Source organism: Eumetopias jubatus, unplaced genomic scaffold, assembly GCF_037043125.1.
Source record: "Eumetopias jubatus isolate StellerSeaLion01/CBP00866 unplaced genomic scaffold, mEumJub1_p1.0 scaffold_9, whole genome shotgun sequence".
Taxonomy (NCBI): domain Eukaryota; kingdom Metazoa; phylum Chordata; class Mammalia; order Carnivora; family Otariidae; genus Eumetopias; species Eumetopias jubatus.
The window spans coordinates 44818051-44840191 of record NW_028274815.1 but is presented as its reverse complement, the minus strand read 5'-3'; the positions used below and the strand labels follow the sequence as shown (position 1 = coordinate 44840191).

At 39.1% G+C, this 22141-nt stretch overlaps 1 protein-coding gene across 6 annotated transcripts in view; it reads left to right on the top strand.

The window, feature by feature from the left end:
• Positions 1-22141, top strand: part of CTNNA2 (catenin alpha 2) — a 944211-nt gene that overhangs the window by 206237 nt on the left and 715833 nt on the right. For all 6 annotated transcript variants that reach the window (XM_028122408.1, XM_028122407.2, XM_028122406.1 and 3 more), the window contains exons 4-5: positions 5673-5792; positions 9427-9693. In XM_028122408.1, coding sequence (XP_027978209.1) covers positions 5673-5792; positions 9427-9693 — 387 coding nt within the window. The remainder of the gene's footprint in view (positions 1-5672; positions 5793-9426; positions 9694-22141) is intronic.

The following is a 22141-nucleotide window of genomic DNA, read 5'->3' as shown; positions in this document are numbered from 1 at the left end:
CTGTCTCAGTGGAATGTAGGGTCATTAGGACAATGATTTATAGGCCTGGTATGGATGGTAAATGTTGGTGGGAGAACCAGATTGCACAGTCCTGGAGGGGAGGGATCAGACTCCTCAGTTCAGCAGTAACCCCATCCTCAGATGCCTGCCTGGCTCCTAGTAGCTGCTTAACAAGTACTGAATGACTGAATGACTTCACAGACTAATTTGTGTGTGGAAGCAAATAACTGAAATGCCAATCGGGAGAATTGGAGACTGATTTAAAGAGTTGATTTCAAGCGATCTGACACAGCTGTAGACTGGCAGGCAGGCCTGCTTTACAAATGGGGGCAGAGGCTATTTTGAACAAACTCTTGAGATTTACGTGACAAGCTCTGAAAATAATATCTAAATCCACTAATGAGGGAAGAAACTGTAACATCTTTTCTAGCTGTTTGAGTCTTTTCAGCTGTACCCATGCACAAGCTACCAATATTAAGGACAGGAGTACATGGTTGAGCAAAGTGTTCTCCCTTTGGTGTTCCTAAGCCCAGCTTGCTGTGGGAGATCAGCTGGGTGTCATGTCCAGGATTGCCAGGCGTTTACCATAAGGGAAGCTATGGCAGCTGCCTGTAAGGGCCCCCTTTATCAGCTCATTGAAAACAACTTCCCAGTCTGGGACACAGAGTCTCCAAAGCACCCGCCCCCCCTTATAACTCTTCCCTGGGAGCATCATTCTCCTCAGAGCCCTTACCAGCAGCTGCTGTAGCTTCTTCACTGCGTGGCTTCCCCTCTTCCCAAGTGCCGGGTCTGCAGACCTTCCAAGAGTAAGATGAAGCCTTTCCTCTTTGAACTTACTTAGGAAAATATTTTTCCCTTGGCGAGACGCTATGCGGCAGGTCAGTATCCCCGTTTAAGGAGCTCCTGATTTCTGCCGGGTGCTCTAAGGGTTTGCTATTTTGCTATTTCTTTTTCTTTTCTTTCCTTCATATACAGTATGCCTGATTTATTTGGGAAAAGAGAGGAAGTCTTTGGCTTCCATTTCTGTAATAGACTTTGATCGAGTCGAGTTCTCGGTTTCTTTTTGTGCTGATAATAGCATTTTATATATTGAGAATTTATTGCATTTAAAATTCATTAGTGTGAGAGGTTTTATTTTCAACTTTTGTATCTTATTGTTTAAATGATCTCTTGGTAACATGTTGGGTCTGTTTTTATTTTATTTATTTATTTATTTTAAAGATTTTATTTATTTATTTGAGAGAGAGAGAATGAGAGATAGCACAAGAGAGAAGAGGGTCAGAGGGAGAAGCAGACTCCCTGCTGAGCAGGGAGCCCGATGCGGGACTCGATCCTGGGACTCCAGGATCATGACCTGAGCCGAAGGCAGACGCTTAACCGACTGAGCCACCCAGGCGCCCTGTTGGGTCTGTTTTTAAAAGTTCTATCTGAGAGTCTGTATCCTAATGAGAGCATTTAGCCCATTTATATTTATTTTATAATTGGACTTAGTTGGCCATCTTCATATTTTCCATTTATATACCTTCTTATTTCCTACAGTTCTTAAAACAACCTTGTGTAATATGTCAACATTTATACCTTCATTTTATTAATGAAGACAGCGAGGGTCCAAAAGGTCAAGTTGGCTTACCTGGCTCACAAGGCAGACAGATGACCTCGCTGGGCTTCAGACACAGAGCAGCCTGACCTGCAGCCCTCCTCACGTACACTGACTGCTTTCTGACACTGGGGGGTACAGGGAGGTAGAGAAAGTTTTTGGAAAAAGTGTTCCAGGCTTTTCTCTATAAGAACTGTCTTTTAAAGGTGTTTGTTTGGCTTCTAGGGAGTCCACTTCCTTTAACCCAGACACACAGAAAGAAAATACTCTTGGCTCTTTTCAGAAATAAAAACTTGATTTTTCTATTCATCTTGACTTCTCAAAAGTGCCTGGTCACTCCCTTTCTCCTTTTTTTCTCCCTTAATGTCCCTTCAGCAATCCCCCCATTTGTCTCTGCCTCCCCCAACATCCACCTCAACTTTGGTCCCATTTCTTCCATTTTTTGGGAAGATTTTGACCATTTTTTTTTAATTTTATTATGTTATGTTAGTCACCATACAATACATCATCAGTTTTTAATGTAGTGTTCCATGATTCATTGTTTTCGTATAACACCCAGTGCTCCATGCAGGACGTGCCCTCCTTAATACCCATCACCGGGCTCACCCATCCCCCTCCCCCCTCCCCTCTAGAGCCCTCAGTTTGTTTCTCAGAGTCCATTGTCTCTCATGGTTCGTCTCTCCCTCCGATTCCCCCCCTTCATTTTTCCCTTCCTTCCCCTAATGTCCTCCATGCTGTTCCTTATGTTCCACAAATAAGTGAAACCATATGATAATGGACTTTCTCTGCTTGACTTGTCTCACTTAGCATAATCTCTTCCAGTCCCATCCATGTTGATGTAAAAGTTGGGTATTCATCCTTTCTGATGGCTGAGTAATATTCCATTGTATATATGGACCACATCTTCTTTATCCATTCATCTGTTGAAGGGCATCTCGGCTCGTCCATAGTTTGGCTATTGCAGACATTGCTGCTATGAACGTTGGGGTGCACATGGCCCTTCTGTTCACTACATCTGTGTTTTTGGGGTAAATACCCAGTAGTGCAATTGCTGGGTCATAGAGTAGCTCTATTTTTAATTTTTTGAGGCACCTCCACACTGTTTTCCAAAGTGGCTGTACCAACTTGCATTCCCACCAACAGTGTAAGAGGCTTCCCCTTTCTCCACAACCTCTCCAACATTTGTTGTTTCTTGCCTTGTCAAATTTTGCCATTCTAACTGGTGTAAGGTGGTATCTCAATGTTGTTTTGATTTGAATTTCCCTGATGGCTAATGATGATGAACATTTTTTCATGTGTCTGTTAGCCATTTGTATGTCTTCTTTTGAGAAGTGTCTGTTCATGTCTTCTGCCCATTTTTTGACTTGATTATTTGTTTTTTGGGTGTTGAGTTTGAGAAGTTCTTCATAGATCTTGGAAATCCTGTTTCTATGTGAGAACTTTCCACTTAGGTGGCCTCTCCGATCCTTCTAGATTAAAACTCCAAGTAGGCTAAGTCTACCTTTACACAGACCCCATCATTAGCATTTCTTTTTGAAAAAACTTGATTGAATTAGAAACATAAATTCAAACCAGCATCTGGAGTCTTCAGAGAAAACTCATGAGAAAATATTAGGTGTAACACAACAAAATAATTACTCCAAATTGGGTCTGGTTAATAATCGGTAAGAAGACTGTTTTATATATATAAATTAGGGAACAAATCCAAGATTTAGCGCCCTCCGAGATAATTATCTTGCCTTCCCTGGAACCAGTTTTTATGTCCTCAGGAAAGATCTATAGCTCAAATAAGCAGCAGGAACAAATTAACTGCCAAGAGCTGTCCTCTCAGTGATGCTGTTGATAGCCATGTTAAGATAATTATAAATCTATTAGAAAGTGAGACATCACTGATTTGTTTAAGGGTTTGAGGTAAGAGATTCTAATTTAACTATGAAAATGCCTTCTATGGCCCATTCCATACCATAAAATGTAACTTGATTTGAGTCTCTTAAAAAAAAAAAGGCATCCGTAAAACAGTCCTTTTTTCAATGATACTTGTTGCTTTCCCTTGAACATTATTAGAGCCTGGCTACGAATTGGAAAAGACCGACACCGAGAATTTAAATTATCATTTTATATTTTTATAATTAGGAAGAAAAGATGGATAATTTCCATAGTAGATGTGAATGGAAACTTAATTTTATGGGGTGTCTAGATTATCACCATTCTAAATAATTTCCCTTGCTTGCTACAACTCTTTCCTTAATAAAATGGGTTAGCTTATTTAGTAAATTGAATGACATTATCATATCTATAGAGTAAAAGGTTTGATGATATCTATTATCACTGGTTTATACACACTATTCTCTTCCTCCACTCAGTGAAATTTGATAAGGATATTGAATTAGCTACCTTTGTGATTGTGTCAAGATTAAACAAAGCTATATCTCCATAGCCCAGAACTGTGTTCCTCTCTGCTTTTTCTAGCCATTTTAGTGGTCCTCCATATTTCTATGTTGTCAACATGAACTCCCTGTATGTTGTTTTTTGATTTGCTTCAGACTATGAGAGTGAATCAGAATTCTGCAGTAGGCCCTGCGTTTTCTGCATTTCACATTTCTGAGGGGCCTGTTCTTTTTCTATTGCTTCTATTAATACCCTGCACTAGTGAAGGCCTCTCTACTAGGCTCCCTTTTCATATAGAAGAACTTTGGTTTTGCAAACACATATCTGTCTTGTGCCTTATTCACTCAGAATTTTATTCTTAGTTATTTACTCTGATAAAATTGTTCCTGCAATAATGCAATGTAACTGACAATGATGTAGTGGGTTACTTCATAATATCTTAATTTTAATTGAGACCACAGGTGTTGTAGTCTTAAAATGTGAACAATTGTGGAAATCTTCATACCATATTAAAGTTAAAATCCTTCTGGAGAGGAGGCTTTAGTACCTTCCACATCGTCAGATCATTTATAAAGGAGTTCTTAGTGAAATTCATGATTCAAGTCCAGGGCCTTGCTGGAGAAGTTCCGTGACGCAGTTGGCAGGAATTTGGAAGCAGGGTGCATCATTAGGAAGGGGTGCTGATGTCCTTCTCCCCCCTCTCATTCTACCCCAGCTGATGCCAACTTCAGCTGCAACAAAATTTCTTTTTTTTTTTTTTTTTAAAGATTTTATTTATTCATTTGAGAGAGAGAGAATGAGAGAGAGAGCACGAGAGGGAAGAGGATCAGAGGGAGAGGCAGACTCCCTGCCGAGCAGGGAGCCCGATGCGGGACTCGATCCCGGGACTCCAGGATCATGACCTGAGCCGAAGGCAGTCGCTTAACCAACTGAGCCACCCAGGCGCCCTGCAACAAAATTTCAAATGCACTTACTTCTCCAGACTCAGTAGCTCCTCTTTCTAGTGGATGGCAAGGTGTAAACTCACCTTTCAGTTACAGTCCCTTTTAGTTCCTGCTTCGGAGGTGTTGACCAGAAGTGTGGTCACAGATTCAAGTGTGCTCAAATTTCCAGGAGTTCCTTCAGTTTTTGTTAATGCACTTCCTCCTCTGAAGATTTCTAGAATTTTTCAAATTCCTTATTTTCTTCTTAGATCTACTCTCCTGTATGTTTCTACTTGAATTTAGAAGTCTATATTCCTTTTTTTAAGATTTTATTTTTGTCAGAGAGAGAGAGTGCAAGAGCGCACAAGCAGGGGGAGGGGCAAAGGCAGAGGGGAAAAGCAGACTCCCCGCTGAGCAAGGAACCTGATGCGGGACTCCATCCCAGGACCCTGGGATCATGACCCTAGCTAAGGGCAGGTGCTTAGCCAACTGAGCTCCCTAGTTGTCCCTGAAGTCTGTATTCCTTATCAGAATCATAACCCAGTAAAATACAGTCAATATAGTTCTGATGCTCTAAGGGTTCTGCAGTTATCTCTCAGATACAAAATATTCTGTGTATCATGAACAAATATCCTGATTAAATGCTTATTAGGGGTACTCGTCTTCTGTTTTAAGTGTTGTTGTTTGTTTTACAAATTACCATTTCTAACATGTTTAATATTTTCATTCTAGCCATTTATAAATGTTGTTTCTTATTACCTCAGGTGGAAGAGGCCCTGGAAGCTGTCAAAAATGCTACTAATGAGCAAGACCTTGCAAATCGCTTTAAAGAGTTTGGGAAAGAAATGGTGAAACTTAACTATGTAGCAGCAAGAAGACAACAGGTGGGAGAAGTTTTGGAAATGCTCGGGGAGAAAATGTGTTTAACCTCTTAGCTTGATAGGTCTGAACAACAGATCAGTCTCATCTGCTCGTGATCAAGTATCAAATGCCCTCAGAACCTGTGATTAACAAAGGCTGCCTTCTACATGGGCCAGTTTTCATACCACTATGGGCCCTCGGGTACTCTCTGGCCTCTGCCTACCTGGAGTAGGTCATAGGCCTCCTGTTTGACTGGTAGGAACCATGCTAACCTTTTTGCCACTATAGGAAAAGCTCCCCAGTTAAAATATCAAACTTTGGTGTGGTGCTATGGATGCTGTCTGGATGCCACCCCTTTACTTGCCCTAATTTTGTATTTCCTATTTAATTTAAATTATCATTTTATATTTTCATAATTAGGAAGAAAAGATGGATAATTTCCATAGAAGATGTGATTGGAAACAATTTTATGGGGAGTCTAGATTATCACCATTCTAAATAATTTTCCTTGCTTTCTACAACTCTTAATAAAATGGGTTAACTTATTTAGTAAATTGAATGACATTATCATATCTATAGAGTAAAAGGTTTGATGATATCTGTTATCACTGGTTTATACCACTATTCTCTTCCTCCACTCAGTGAAATTTGATCCTTATCAAATTGAATACTTAAGACACCGCCATGCATATGCATAGCCAAAATGTGCAGCATTTTGAGTTAAACCTTTATGAAAGATAAGAAGAAAATGCAAAGAAAATTCAAGGAAAGGCAGAGAGAGAAAGGGGTGAGGTATGGGATAACACACGTGAGTGAGTTACTTTGAGGAAGGTGGCTCACAGGGGATCTTGTGTCTCCCTTTGTCTCAAGATAGCACCCTCAATTTTATCAGGTCTACTCATTAAGTACCATTAGAATTTTGTTCTCAAGGAGTGTGTTTTATTTTATTTTATTTTTTTCCCTAAAAAAACCTCTCCAAATGTGGAGAGGTCCATTAAAATCCTTTCCACCCATCCTCTTGACTGTTCCTAGAATTCAACATTTGGGGCAATTCCTAGTGCCTTAAGATTGTCTATGACCAACAAGGAAGTTCCATTCAACACCCATGGATTGAGTGTTCATCAGTGCCATGCTGAAGGAACACTGGTATTATAAACCTGGTCAGGATCTAGTTCCTGCCCCTAAAATGCTTACTGTATTCTTTGTGTGAGAGGCACACACATGTGATTTTAGATTACATAGTGATATTTAAGTATTTTGTAATTAGCAAAATTCAAGTGAGATCTTGTGTAATAGTCCAAAGCGTAAGATGGGTGAAGGAGTGAAGTTACTCTGAAGCACAAATGTGAGACCAAAAAGCTACCTAGCTTATTTAAACAACTGAAAAGAAAGAAAGGAAAAAAAAAAAAAAGACATTGAATCTTGATCTTAGTGAACAAAATGGGCAGTTGGCAAGAAAGGTAGGGGCCTTTGTCTCCTTTGTCTCCAAATGAAGAACATTCAGAGTCTTGGAAAATATTTGGATTTTATTGTAAGTGTGTGGGTAGAATTTGAGTAGTTCAAAATTTGGTATCAGGGTCTAAAACCAGTTCAGTTCTAAGGTTCTGGTTTGAGCAATTGGGTAGATGGTAGTGAATTTATAGAGATGGAGAAGACTGGGTCAGTTGGGTATAGAAATTAAGATTTCATATTTAGATACATTGATTTTTTTTTTTTTTTGAGATCCTTGAACTCTCCATGTAAAAATGTCAAAAGAGAGGGTTGGAGATGGAAAAATCAGTCATCAGTATATGTAGTTGGGTATTAAAATTGATGGGAATGTATGAGATATTTATGAGAATATATATTTCATATATTTCATTAATACATATATTTCATTAATACCTTGTTTTTAATTAACTGCTAGACTCTTCCAAGAAAATTTAGAAAAGTAGAATTGGAAGTAGGAAAAACACGTAACACCCTACCACCCAAGGGAAAAAAAATGGTGCAGTTTTGGCATATTGCCTTTCAGTTATTTATCTTCATATTTTAAAATACTTATAATACTACTTTTCATATAAGTATGCATATTGTGTTCTGCTTTTTCATTTATCTTATAAATATTATCCATATTTGTTAAAAATGAATTCTAATATCCACAGTCTACCAAATGCTTCTGTCATTTACTTAACCGATTCATAATTCAACATTTAGATTTAGATTGTTTGCAGGGTTTTTTTTTTTATGTAATTAAAGAATGTTTCCTCAGATAGTTTTATGGAGAGAATTACCCCATCCATCTCTCACTTCCACATTTAGGTTTTTCTTAAGTAACATCTAATTTCTGGACCACTCTTGTGGAAGTTAAAAAGGCCCTTCATGACTAGTCATGAGAAACCTACTTTCAATGCCTAGATTATTGCCTGGCATAGAGAATACACTCAGGTGTTAGTTTCTTATTTGTGTTCATGTTGAGGGCTAAAAATAAAAAAAACCCATATCCTATTGGCTGGCATAAATTTGTCGGTACATAAGCAAAAGAGGATAGATGGTTCAGTTAATTATTACGTACTGTCAGTTTAATCTTGACAATCCTGGATAAAATATAATGTGCTTGTCTCAGAATTATTTTGACTAATAAAAGAGAAGATGTCATTGTTGCCAAGTCATTTATATATGACATACCAAACAAACAAATAGAAATTGAACCTCAGTGGTTCAAGTAATCTTTAATGATGTTTTGAAGCTGGGAGGAAAAAAAATCTCTCCGAGATCCTCAGCTGGCAATCCTATATGGTCTCAGAGAGCCACACTGCCTTTAACATTTCCATAAATGATGTGAACATTTTCTTAACAATACTCTTTAAAGCTGAAGATCAAGAGACTCTCCAGTGGTGGTATTTTGACAGCCAAAACTAGAAAGACAAATCATCTTTGATCTATTTTTATTCCCTATAAGCTCAATGATTGAGCTGGCATTAAAGGTAGCTTAAAAAAAAAAATGAACCCTATTCCAGAAATGATAATGCAGTGGCAGTGATGGACTAAGCAAAAATCAGAAGAGTCTGATTGCCTATGTCTGTAATTGTAATTGAATACGGGGGCAAGCATTATCAGAAGACTGAAGTTTGGATTTTATATCTGCTGCTAATGAACTCTGATCCATGCAAGCTACTGACTGTCAGTAGCTTGATTTTTTTCTTTTTTTTTTAACCTTTTTCCCAGCAATACTTGAGTGCCTTTTATGGGCCAAACACTGCTAATGAGTAAAGAGCCACTAAACAAGACAGACAAGGCTTCCTGCGATCACTAGACACAATACATTAGGGAAATGTGTTGAAATAAATACAGTAAAGTTTAATAAATGTTGATAGGAGGGAGTAGGGGCATGTGGGAGCAGAGAGAAGAGGGCATAGCTTAGAGAGCAGGATGGAGCATGTTCCAGGAGGATCGGCCATGTCCGGTGAAAGGGTAGATGGAGGAGGAGTGCTCAGGTACTTCATACAGAAGGATTACATGCAAAATCCCGGCACCTAGATTGAGCGCCAGGAAGAGTAGATGGTTTCTAAAATTCAGTAGGGTTTCTAAAATGGAGTCTGTGACCCTAAGTTCTAGAACAGATGCTTCTCGGGCAAACTTGATGGATGTGCCACGTTTCCTATGTTGTGTACGCAGGAGCTGAAGGACCCCCACTGCCGGGATGAGATGGCTGCTGCCCGAGGGGCTCTGAAGAAGAACGCCACAATGCTGTACACAGCCTCCCAAGCCTTTCTCCGCCACCCGGATGTTGCTGCCACAAGAGCCAACCGAGATTATGTGTTCAAACAAGTCCAGGAGGCCATTGCTGGCATCTCCAATGCTGCCCAGGCTACCTCGCCCACTGATGAAGCCAAAGGCCACACGGGCATCGGCGAGCTGGCTGCAGCTCTGAACGAGTTCGATGTAAGTGTCTGAGTGATGCACGTGGAGCGGTACCCACTTGCCCTGACGGAAAGGATTTGGGGATGAAGGGCCTCAGTAGTACGCCTGGATTTCCCTCTCTTGCTTGTGATAGTAGGGTGAACGACCTAATGTGTTTGTTATTAGGAATCCAGCATAGTGGCAGAGCCTAGTTTTCTTGCATTGAAAGACTCCAACAACGGTGTTTAAGAGTACCTGATCCAATGCAAGCAGAAGCCCTGTAAACTGTTAGTTTCCTATCCCACTGGCTATTTTAGGGACCGTTCATCATTTGATTGGTTCTTTACTTTTAAAGGGGCAAATGTCCTAGGCAGTATAGGCACATCTTGCCTCTATGTTGCACCCGGGTGAAGAACTGCCCTCTGTGTCTTCATTTTAAATCAGTGATAAACTGTTGCCCTCTGATCCCACATGGGATCTCTGTCTTGCTTGAATTGACTCCTCTGGGTAGCACCTGTGTTGGACCCATGAATGACCCACATGCTGCACCGGCTATTTCTGGGGGTGTGTCCCAGTGAGGGAAGCAATGGGAGGATGGCATCAAAGTGAATGAGAGGGATGCGTGTAATCAAGACCCCAGAATGACAGCCCTCACTTGCCTTGGGTCAGGATATGGGCCCACCTAGGGGAAGCTGGAATTCATCTGAGTTCATCCTGTGTTCAGTGTGAGAGCCTACGTGTGTTGGAGAGCTACCAGGATTTAAAATCTGTATCTGTTTTCAAGGGTATTATTTTCCTACAGGGAGATGGGAGAAGTAGAATGTATTAAATACCTTTTAAATGATAAAACACAGCATTATAGGAATTCATAAAAGAAAAATAGGTTACTTAATAGCTGTGGAGAAGGATGATGAGCTTGCTTTTGGATCTGTTGACATGAATTTTTCACTGGGCATGAGTGGCTGGGAAAGAAGATCAGGAACAAAGCAGTGATTGCTAAAGACCTAAAGTGGAGAGAGACAATGGAGGAATAATTATAACACTTCAGATAGCCATTTGCAATTTTCACAGGGGTCTCTCCTCTTTTATTTTTTGTTAGTCAAAATATCCATAGCTTAGACTGTATATTCTTTCCTAGGGTTTTTTAGTAAGGATTAAATATAATTTAAAGCATTTACCACAGAAATTGGGGTTTAATACATAATTCACAAAGTGTCAGGAGACAACTGAAAATCCATTGTAACAAAGAGTTCAGTAAGGTCATTAGTTTTAAAATATAAGAGAAGTCAATAGATTTCCCAGGTGCAAAAGCGTAGAATAATGGAAAAACAGATCCTGTTGATGAAAATGAGCAATAATTTGTTGGCTTTATTTTATTCCTTAATTTATTTCCTTATAAATGTTAGAAATAATCCTGATACAGATGCGGAAGACCAAAAAAAAACACCAAAAAACAAAAAACCACCAAGTGGTACTTTTTGTACTTTCAGTTTGTTTCGTGCTTAGGTTGTACAATAAAGTTGTACTTTTTGGTAAATGGTGTCATGATCCTGGGTAGGAAAACTATTGACTCTTAATTTTTATAATGTTCAGACAATTCTGATAAAAATTTGACTTCTTTTGAAACTTGAGAGAGTAATGATAAAAGTTTATATCTGGAATAAGAATGAAGAAGCCCAAATTTTAAGGAAATGAAAATGAGCAGGTGATGTACTCAGATATTAAAACATTATAATGCTACATTAATTTTAAAAGTGTGCATTAGACCAAAAAATGCCTAATCAGTTAAACAGAATAGAAAATTGCAAAACAATCTCAAATACAGAATTACTTTATGAAATAGTACTTTTTAAAATTCATTAATAGGTGGACTATTTAGTCAGATTTTGACACAACTGTATTTTTAAAATCCTATTTTATAATCAAAAAGTAAATAAAACCTGTGAGGACCTAGTAATAGAGTAGAAACATAGCATACAGAGAACTCACTTGAAAGATAGACCCTTCAGCTGCTGCCGGCTTCTGCTGGAGTAGAATAGCTTCCCAATCACTTTGTGTCCAGAATCTTTTCACTGAAAAGAGCTTTTGCTCAAAATGAATTTAACAATTGAGTCATCATTGTAATAATACAAAAGTCTTTGGACTCATAAAACTTAAGGCCATGTGGGGCAAATCTACTAACAGAGTATGTTGACATATATTAAACTTTCAACGGACATTTTTGTTTGTTTTTTGACTGTAGCGATATGCTGGACAAATAGGGCTTTGGAAAGTTAATACATGAATATAACTTTTTTTATAAAACATGGCGTGTTAACTAATCACTATATTTTATTAACTTCAAATAAGTAATTTTTCTTGCATTAAGTGTGTATGTTAACTAATTATATATTAGCTAAATATATTAACCAAGTAATTTTTCATTATTTAAATGTATACATGTTCTCAAGCTATGTAAATTGCATAAAACATTGATGTTTAAAATTTTATTTCTCGGATGTTGACAAAAATCAACATGTGGAGCCACGTAAATTGGTAATTTATAGATAGTAATTCCATTTGGTGTGGTTCCCTAAAAATTTAGTTAATGAAATTTCAGTACTTTTTCAAACATAGTAATGCTAGTAAAGTATTACTATGACAAGGTACAAGGTAATTAACCAATTGTAGATTTTCTATCACCTGACACCAACAAACCTACCTAGACCTTAACGATACTTGAAATTCTCTCACTAAAAAATAATGTTCTCCTTCTCTTTGTAAAAGAATTATACATTTCTGTTCTATGGTTGCATAATGAATACTCTGGTATTCCTGCCCCCACCCCCCCAGGCATATTGACTTGAGATTCGTTTAGAATTCAGACATCTGTCTTGAATCCTAAGTGCTATTCTCAGATATTAAACAAATCGATACCACACTGGGTGGGAAACTCATCCAAACTTCCTGTGACTTATTTTTTGGCAATATCCCCTCCTGATGCTTGGTTTGATGGCTTGCCAATGTGATGGAGATTGTAAAAAGTGAAGTATGTTTGAGATCCTGAAGTGAAAGGAGCCATACAAATACACGATTTCATCAGCAGCATGGCTAGCATGCTTCTAATGTTGAATTTGAAACACATTTCATATTAGTCTTAAGTGTGCCAAACTCATTTTAATGGGAGGTAGGGTGCAGAAGTGACTTAAAGTGTGATAGTTGACTGAAAGCAAGGTGAAAATTAGTATTTTTACATTAATTTATCTAAAATTACAGGACTGATTTTTCTATCTGGGTAGTTAGAATTATGGCTCAATGCATGGTGACCTATTTTCTGGCACTATTCTTCTGCCTATGTGAATAGTTGATGTAGTGATTTATGAAGCAAGAGAATGAAGAAAAAAACCCAGTATTCTTAACAACTAGAAACTGTCAAGAGAGCCTCTAATGATAAAACAGCAAAAAGAAAATGATTGCTAATCAATGGAAAAATCAGCCTCCGTTTAAAATGTGGCAGCTTGAGGTGGTTAATTTTATCTGGTGAAACTACTAAGGAATACTAAAAAGAATTTGTAAAAATATAATGACTGCTTAGTAGTAAATCCTGTTATAATGTCAATTTTGACTGCCAGAAAATGTAAGAGTATGAGAGGAAAATTAAAAATTATTCTTACAGAACTTCTATTTAAAGAGAACACGTACTGTATCTTGTTTTTTGAAGCTTCTTTTGTAGATGAAGATGCTTTAGAAAAATGGAAATTAACACCATTCATGACCCAGTCTTTATAATTGATAACTATTTCCCTTTTAAAATTGTTTTCTCTCTTTTTTTAAAGATTTTATTGTGGGGGTGGGGAACACAAGCAGAGGGAGCAGGAGAGGGAGAAGCAGGCTGCCCGCTGAGCAGGGGGCCCCATGCAGGGCTCGATCCCAGGGCCCCGGGATCATGACCTGAGCTGAAGGCAGGTGCTTAACCTCCCTTTTGTTTTCTCTTAAATCCTGTAATAAACACTCTCTCAAATTCCTCTAACTTTAAGTTTTCTATATGTAACTTCTTTCCCCACTTGCCCTGGGCATTTGCTTGATTAGTAATTCTTTTTTTTTTTTTTTTTTTTTTTTTTGTACATTTAGTTTCTCTTTCTCCACTTGTTCTGTCCCCCCAGCCTGTGGAAAAATTTATTTCTGTTCTACAGCCTAGAAAGAAAATAAAGCATAAGGCTAACATATTTACCATTTTCTCATATTTCACTATTTTCCTTACAGAGTTCTTTAAGAAGATTCCAGTCCCTAGGGGGCACCTGGGTGGCTCAGATGGTTAAGCATCTGCCTTCAGCTCAGGTCATGATCCAAAGGTCCTGGGATCGAGTCCCGCATCGGGCTCCCTGCTCAGCGGGGAGCCTGCTTCTCCCTCTGCCTCTGCCTCTCTTTCTCTCTCTCTCTCTGACTCTCATGAATAAATAAACACTTAAGAAAAAAAAAGATTCCAGTCCTTGCTTGCACATGGGTCTTGGCTGCCACTAGCTCTTACTTCTTTGAGCCGTATCCTCTAATCTCTACTCCTGCCCCTCCTCTGTAACGCTGTGTCTGAGTTTTTAAGGACCCCTAAATCTATGTGCTTTTATTTTCTCGTTCTCAACTGTTTCTAGTTCTCTAGTTATTTTCTAGTTCTCAACTTGGGAATGGGGAAATTTCAATAGTACTAACTATACTTTTTTTCTTTGTATTACTTCGAATTTGCAAGATTTAAACATCTATACTTGAAGACTAGGACAGCCTGGCCTCAACCACATTGAGCTGAAATGTCACCATGACCTACCGACTCTACTTAAATTGTCCTTCCTATTTCTACCTGATTTTTTTTATACCCTCCTCCCTCTAGTTTGTTTTTTTCCCTCTCCTGCACACCCTCCTGCCCCCACTTCTTTCTCTTTAAATAGATTTCCTTGATCTAATTGTAATTTTGTACTGATCTAGTATTCAGTGGATAGAAGTGTTGGAAGGTGAGCATAAGGCATGGTGAGGCATATGCATCACAGGCCAACAGGGATAGCAAGACTGTGTATCCATCTGACAAGGTTAGGGGACTTAGGCTAATTGCAGTAAGGGGAGAATTGTCCCCTGGAGAGCATCTCCATGCTACAGTGGTCACTGCCCTTAGGTTATTCAAGTGTGTGCTCATCTCAGGTGTACAGAGACATTCTAGAAGCTCTAGTTGGAAGAACCTGGTTAAGAAACAGGAGTCCAGGTGGTATCTCATTTCATAGCAAGACCCCAGCCCATTTCTGGGACATGGAAGTTTTTGGACACTCAAGAGTAAGAACCTGGGCCTAGGGTTTAGGATCCAGGGTTGGACTACAAGTCCAGTGGAGAGCTGGAGTGCTTTACAGGTATCTTAGGTATGAAGCCCAATTGCATGACCTCAGATCTGTGCTGCAGGAGTCTGAAGAAGTAGAGTTTTTCAAATGACACCCTCCTCCAAACATCTCTCTTACACCTTTGAATAGTAGACTAATTCTTAGATGCTCCTGTTGAAGCTCTGGTCCCTTAAGGAGCCACGAACCAGAATTCTGGCTGGCTCAGGGATTCTTAAGGGTTTTATGGTCTCTCCAACAACAGGCAAGAAGGGATGCCTACTTGGAGAAGTATATTTTCACAGAGCAGCTTGTTGAGTTCCTTCCCAGTTCCAACCCTCCCTTTTGCTGTGGGGAAATCAACTTAGTTATTTATCTGAGAGGCTTACTCCAGATCTCCTCTCCTCCTTTGACATTCTGTAAAGTCATTCTGACTGCAGACATCTGGGAGCACCCATATTAGGTTATGAAAAGGGTAAGTTTCCTGTGTATTACATTAGATGAGGACAGAAAAGAGAGGAGAAAGCCCTGACAAAATACTGTAAACATACTGATGAGGAAAATGCAAGATGTAACTTATGTCCTAAAGCAGTTAGCAAGCAGGAGGCCAAATGCATAAAAATGAAAGCCAGTAAGCGGAACCATATAGCGTCAGGAAAGCAATTTTGGATTCCTAATTCAGGTACTAAAAAGATGGAGCCGGCAAATTCAGCAACTTTCTGCCTGTCTGAGTTCATGCCGGTATTTTTGAAGGCTTAACATCTGCACAGTTGTTATATCTCTTCTTTAATACTGTATTAGTTTTTTTTTTTTTTAAAGTAAACTCTATGCCCAACATGGGGCTTGAACTCACAACCCCAAGATCAAGAGTCTCAGGTGCCCTTATTAGTACTCCTTAATAATCTCCACCATGTTGCTCTGAAATAGTTCCCATTTAATGGCCTTTAGAAGTAGCCCAGGACCTTGGGATGAGCCCAGGACTTGAATTGCAGTATATAGTGGCTACTCCAAGCTCTGTAAATTTCTAGAAGTGTGTGACCTTGGGTTGCTGAGATAGTGTCTCTAGGCCTGGGAATAGGGTTTAGCTACTGGATAGCTAAGATCAGTAAAAGCTTACAGTGTGCCAAGTGAGATAAAAGGATGAAGGATTGCAAGGTATAAGGGAGACATGCTGTGTAAACAGCTCTAGTCACTGTGATGCATAAATGAGGTGGTTTGCACCTACAGATACAGAATGCACCTGACCTGAGTGTGTGTGTGTGGGGGGCATGGGTAAGATTAGGGACGGTGAAATCCTAGAAGAGTTCCTGGAGGAGGTGGTGTGTGAGTGGGAATTAACATTAAGCTCAAGTGTGAATGAGGGTGTTTCTCAGAACATCATGTCATGCAGAGGCAGTCTTCAGTAAAATACCCCATTCTGGAACCCAGGGAATGAGGAGAAATCTGGCTAAGTGGGTAAGCTGGAGGCAGATCCTGGAGAGCTTTGTAGGCCTTGCAAGGGGCTGAGTTTCAACTTGAAGGCATTAAGAAGTTGCTTGTGCTCTAGGCAGGGGAATGGGTGGTCAAATTTGTGTTGTTACAGTTCCCTCGGGCTGCAGGGTGGAGAGAATGGATTCTGAAGGGGCAAAGCTGCAGTGTAGTGGGAGTGATGAGGATGAGAGGTTATCAAGGTCCTAAGTCCATTGTTGGAGTAGGGCTCAGGAAGAGTGGATGGTTCGGAGCCATGTTGAGGGAATAAGAGTCAACAGTTCCTGAGGCCTGTACTTTTATTTTCATATATCAAAAGTGAATGTTTTATACAGTAAGCGTTAGTTAATTAAAAAGACCAAGTTGTTTGTAGGATATTCGATTTTTTGCATGCTCTAACGTCCTTGTGCTGTTTTTTTTTTTTCTAGCTCTTAATTCACATATATACCAAGCAGTATGATTTTTTTAAAAGCCTAGTAATTCATGTAGAAACATGTTTTGAACATCTAAATCTAAATTCTACATCTAGGATTTTCCTAATTTAGTTTATTTATGTGTAATTGAGCTTTCATTAGTTTGTGCTTACTAACTCACATTTTACTTCTTAAAAACAAACTCTCAGACATGCTTTAAAAAAAAATTAGAGATAGATTTTCCCATCTGATAGGACATAGTATCAATAACTGGGGGTCCAGTGATTCTCAGCTTTTCTCCCAACGAAATGCCTCTAAATTTTTCTGTTCTTTTCTACTCGGGCAAATTAAACTCATCAAAACGGCCTTTTAAGCCTTGCTAGTGGTATTACAGCATTCTTTATCATACACTGACATCTGGTGGCCAGATAGAACACTAAGAACACTCCAGTGGGTTTCTGTATGCCTGTAAATTAGAACAACCTAAATCCAAACTATGGGCCCAGACTCAGGATGTAAATATGGGGAGGGTATAGTCTGCCTTAACAGAATTGTGTTAGCTTAAGGCACCCCCCCCTTTTTTTTAAGATTTTTATTTGAGAGAGTGAGTAGGGAGGAGGGTGCAGAGGGAGAGAGAGAGAGAAGCCGACTCCCTGCTGATCAGGAAGCCCAACACGGGGCTCCATCCCAGGACCCTGAGATCATGACCTGAGCCGAAGGCAGATGCTTAACTGACTGAGCCACCCAGGCATAACGTACCCTTCTGTACACTAAATTTATGCAATGAAAGTTGCATTAATCCTTTTTGGAAAACTTACAGCCCTGGGAAAGGGTGAAGGTGGATAGAGAGGCAGATAGAAGGGAAGCTCTAGGCAGGGTGTAGAGCTGAAGGTAATTCAACTGGCTGAGTGTGGGACCAGGTCAGCCAACGTCAACAACATATCTTCTGCTTCCTGAGCCATACCACATCCCTTCCCAGGAGCCATTTATCCAGTATCCTCATTTACTGTCCAAAAATCTTACTGTGGGATATTGACACCTCCCATAACTTCTTGTCTGCAATCAGCTTTGGTTTTGTGGGGTTTTTTTTTTTTTTTAAGATTTTTTTTTTTGGTCAGCACATGCATACAGGCAGAGGGAGAAGCAGGCTCCCTGCTGAGTAAGGAGCCCAATGCAGGACTAGATCCCAGGACCCTGGGATCATGACCTGAGCTGAAGGCAGACACTTAACCGACTGAGCCACCCACACATCCCAACAAGCAGCTTTAATTTGTTAAGGTGTTATAAACCTAGGAATGTTTTCGATAGTATCATTTACCTTTATATCATTTTTTGAAATAGTAACTTCAAGGAAATATCCCAAGACTATTTAATTTTCTCTTCTACATTTCAATTAATAAATACAGAGCTATAAAAAAATCATTGAGCAAAAAATAGGATTTGAAATATTTGAAAGTTGCCGTTCAGATCCTTACTTGCCTCCCTGTTGTCTTTAATTAAAATCATTATATTTTCAATCGTTTTCTTTTCACAAGAGAAAATGTCAGAATCTTTATTTTTCACCCTGAGAATAATTTTCTTTGCAAAACTGAGAATACTGAGAATATTGGTAGATTCTGTGCATCTGAGCTCATCTTTATTAAAAATAATTAGTACTAAATGTAACTGGTTGTAGATGTAATGGATCATCATATTCTAAATTCTAGATCATAGTCTAAACATGTGATGGCAAATATTTTATCACTTAATTATTAGTCATACTTTAAAATTTGGGAACCAAATGAATTCTTCTATCTAGCGAACTATTTATAAAGTCCTGAAAAATATAGTTTGAAATACTGATCTCCTGGAGCAGCTGAGCGGCTCAGTTGGTTGAGCATCCGACTCTTGATTTTCAGCTCGGGTCATGATCTTAGTGGTCAAGCTAAGAGCCTGCTTGAGATTGTCTTTCCCTCTGCCCCTCCCCCTGCCCGCTCTCTCTCTCAAACAAATAAAATCTTTAAAAAATTAAAGAAGGTAAATCTTGATCTCCTTAGTCTTAGTTTCCTTAATGATTTCTCACGTTAGAAGTCCCCTAGCCCTTCAGCATTATCCTTTCCCTCTCATGTGCTCCCTGTGTTACAGTACCAGGATGTGTTCAGTACTCATTTATAGGATTTGGTTTGATTCCATGGTGAAGTAATCACATGCGCTCATGCACACACGCACTAACAATTCCTGCCCCTCCCCCTAAAAACACTGATTTTGGTTTCTTATTAATCAAAATCCTTAATCTACATCCTGAACTTCTCCAGCAGTATTTTCTGGAAACTTTAACCTATTGAGTCCCATTGTTCATTTCTAACAACTGTTCTCTGGTGCTGTTTTTTGTTTTGTTTTTTTTCACACATCCATTGAGCTAAGGCTGAAGGAAAATGGTTAGCCACAGGTGCATGTGAGGCAGTAAAATTGTCAGGCAGCTAACATCACTGAGGGCATGACTGCGTCCCATGCTGGTCGTCTTAGTTATAATGGTCATACTTGTGGACAGTGGGACAGTGCAGTGTAGGACAAACAGAACAAGCTTGTTTGAATCTGATCATACACCTCTTCCCCCATGCCTGTTTCTTCATTTATAAAATGGGGTAATAATGTTGACTCGTCAAGCCAGTCATAACAGTTCTATGAGATGAATATTCATAGGTGCCTCGACCTTGGTAGGCACTCATAAATGCTAGTTCTCTTTTTCTCCTACCTCACTTAACAGAAGTGTCAAACACACATGTTTCATCCCAAATTAGTGTTGAAACTATTCCCTAGGAAAGGCTTAGGGAACAATTCCTGATGGAAAAGTTATTAATATCTCTTGGCAGTAGCTACAGATACAGTAATGCCATTTGCTCTACCACTGGCCACATCCACACCCTAATATGCAATAGCCTCCAAGGAAGGTCTGGCCAAAGCATAAGCATTCATGAGGAAAAAGGCAATTCTATGTCCCAGGAGAAAATTCCAAGCATAGATTAAATTGTCACCTGGCCCAAGAATGATTTTTTTGGAATTTTTTGTTGTATAGTTGACAAAAAATGTTATATTCATTTCAAATGTACAACATAGTGATTCAATGGTTCTGTGCATTATACTGTGCTCACCACAATAAGTGTAGTCACCATCCATCACTGTACAACATTATTACAGTATCATCAGCTGTCCTCCCTGTTGCTGTACTTCTCATGCTTGTGACTTAAAGCTGGGAATTGGAACCTCTCGATTCCCTTTACCTCTTTGGCCCGTCCCCCCACCCTCTGCCTCTGGCAAGCGCCACCACGCTCTATTTAGGAGTCTGTTTATGGTTTGTTTTGTTTTTTAGATACCAAACATAAGTGAAATCATATGGTATTTGTCTTTCTCTGCCTGACTTATTTCACTTAGCACAAAACCCTCTATGTTCATCTGTGTTGTTGCAAATGGAGGAGCTCATTCTTTTTTATGGCTGAGTAATATTTCTGCGTGTGTGTGTGTGCGTGTGTGTGTATAAACATATACATACTGCATCTTCTTTATCCATCTATTGATGGACATTTAGGTTGCTTCCATATTTTGGCCATTGTAAATAATGCTATAGTGAACATAGGGATGCACATATCATTTCAAGTGAGTGTTCCTGTTTTCTTTGGCTAAATACTCAGTAGTAGAATTATTGGATCATATGGTATTTCTATGTTTAATTTTTTGAGGGACTTCCATACTGTTTTCCATAGTGGTTGTGCTAATTTACATTCCCACCAAGAGGGCACAGGGTTCTCTTTTCTCCAAGGATGAATTTTAAAGAGAGAAATCATAAGTTCAGCGCTAACACTAAGGAATGTTAGCTTCTCCGTTGTGTTTATCTGGGAATTCTCATTGCTTCTGATGTGGTGAAAGACACCTTTAGCTTCCTATTAAATATCAGATTCATTCAGGTTTGGCAGTCTCTGAAGATTCTCCTAGTACACTGAGAAAGAAAAGGAGTGGCTGACAGAAAGGGGTATGGATGGAGGATGAAATGACATAGATTCATGTGCCTCCTTCATCCAAGAACCACAATATAAAGGAATGTATAATTACTTTTTAAGACCATGTTCTACCCAAGTGATATCTTTCTACCACAGTTAATTAGCAAGACATGACACTTGTTTTAAAAAGCCTAATACAAAAGATAAGGAAAAAACAGTGTGAAAAGACATTAATTCCTACATTTAATGTTCAGCTTTTCTATCACTAATATTCTCTTGAAAACCTCCAGGATTAAACCCTTCATTTGTGATGAGGAGCAGGATGGATTCATATCCCTAGAGTAGAACATACACTTCTAAATCAGAGGGAATTTCTAATACCTGGATGATGCAAAGAATCAAAGATTACTGATAGTCTCCTTTTATTGTCAAGTTCATGTAACCCAGTTCATGAATGCAGAAAGTGATTTCCAGAGAACACAAACACTTAGTTCAAAGTGACAAAAGTAGTTATTCTCATAGCCAAAGTGTAAATACAGGTCTTTCCATATCACTGGTATTGGCCAAGAATGGTACAGGAAGTGCTGACCTCTCCATCTCTATTAAGTCCCTAAAGATACCCTCAAATACCGGTGCAATCTAAGTAGAAGGGTGTGCTTGCTCTGCAGATGCAGCTTCGAGACTGTTCCTGTCTTACTCCCTCTCTTACTAGTTTGCCTCTCCTACAGCTATCCTATGAAGGCGTTCTGGAGCCGACCTGCTTGTCTCCCAGGCCTTTGCTTCAGTCAGTCCTCTGAAAGGATGAGACACATATGCGCATCTGTCTGTTTGAAATGTCTTCCTGTCACCTTCTGTAACCTCCATCACACTTAAGTTTATTCTGATCACTGAGGGCTACTAAGCTGGTCATCATCTTGCTCTTATTTTCTTCTCCATTTTCTTTCTCAGTCTTGGCATATGTTTAGAAATTTTACAAATAAGCTTTCATAATCACATATTTTATATAATGTACATAATTCTTTCCATATAAGAAAAAGGCTTCGATATTTCCTTCTATTGTTTCTCTTTTGTTCTAAAGACATTTTATGGCTTCATTTCTTCCAGGAGATGTTTATGCATGCTACTTGAAAGGCCAAATGAATTCTTATTAGGGAAGTTTGAACTGACTGTGCTGATCCCTAGGATACTTTCCAAACCTAGCAAGACTGACTAGATTTGCACAAAAGTTAAGAATCTTTTGTACCTGAAAATAAATATCACTGTGAAGGATATTTGCATGTATTGGTTTGAATGAATGATCCAAAGA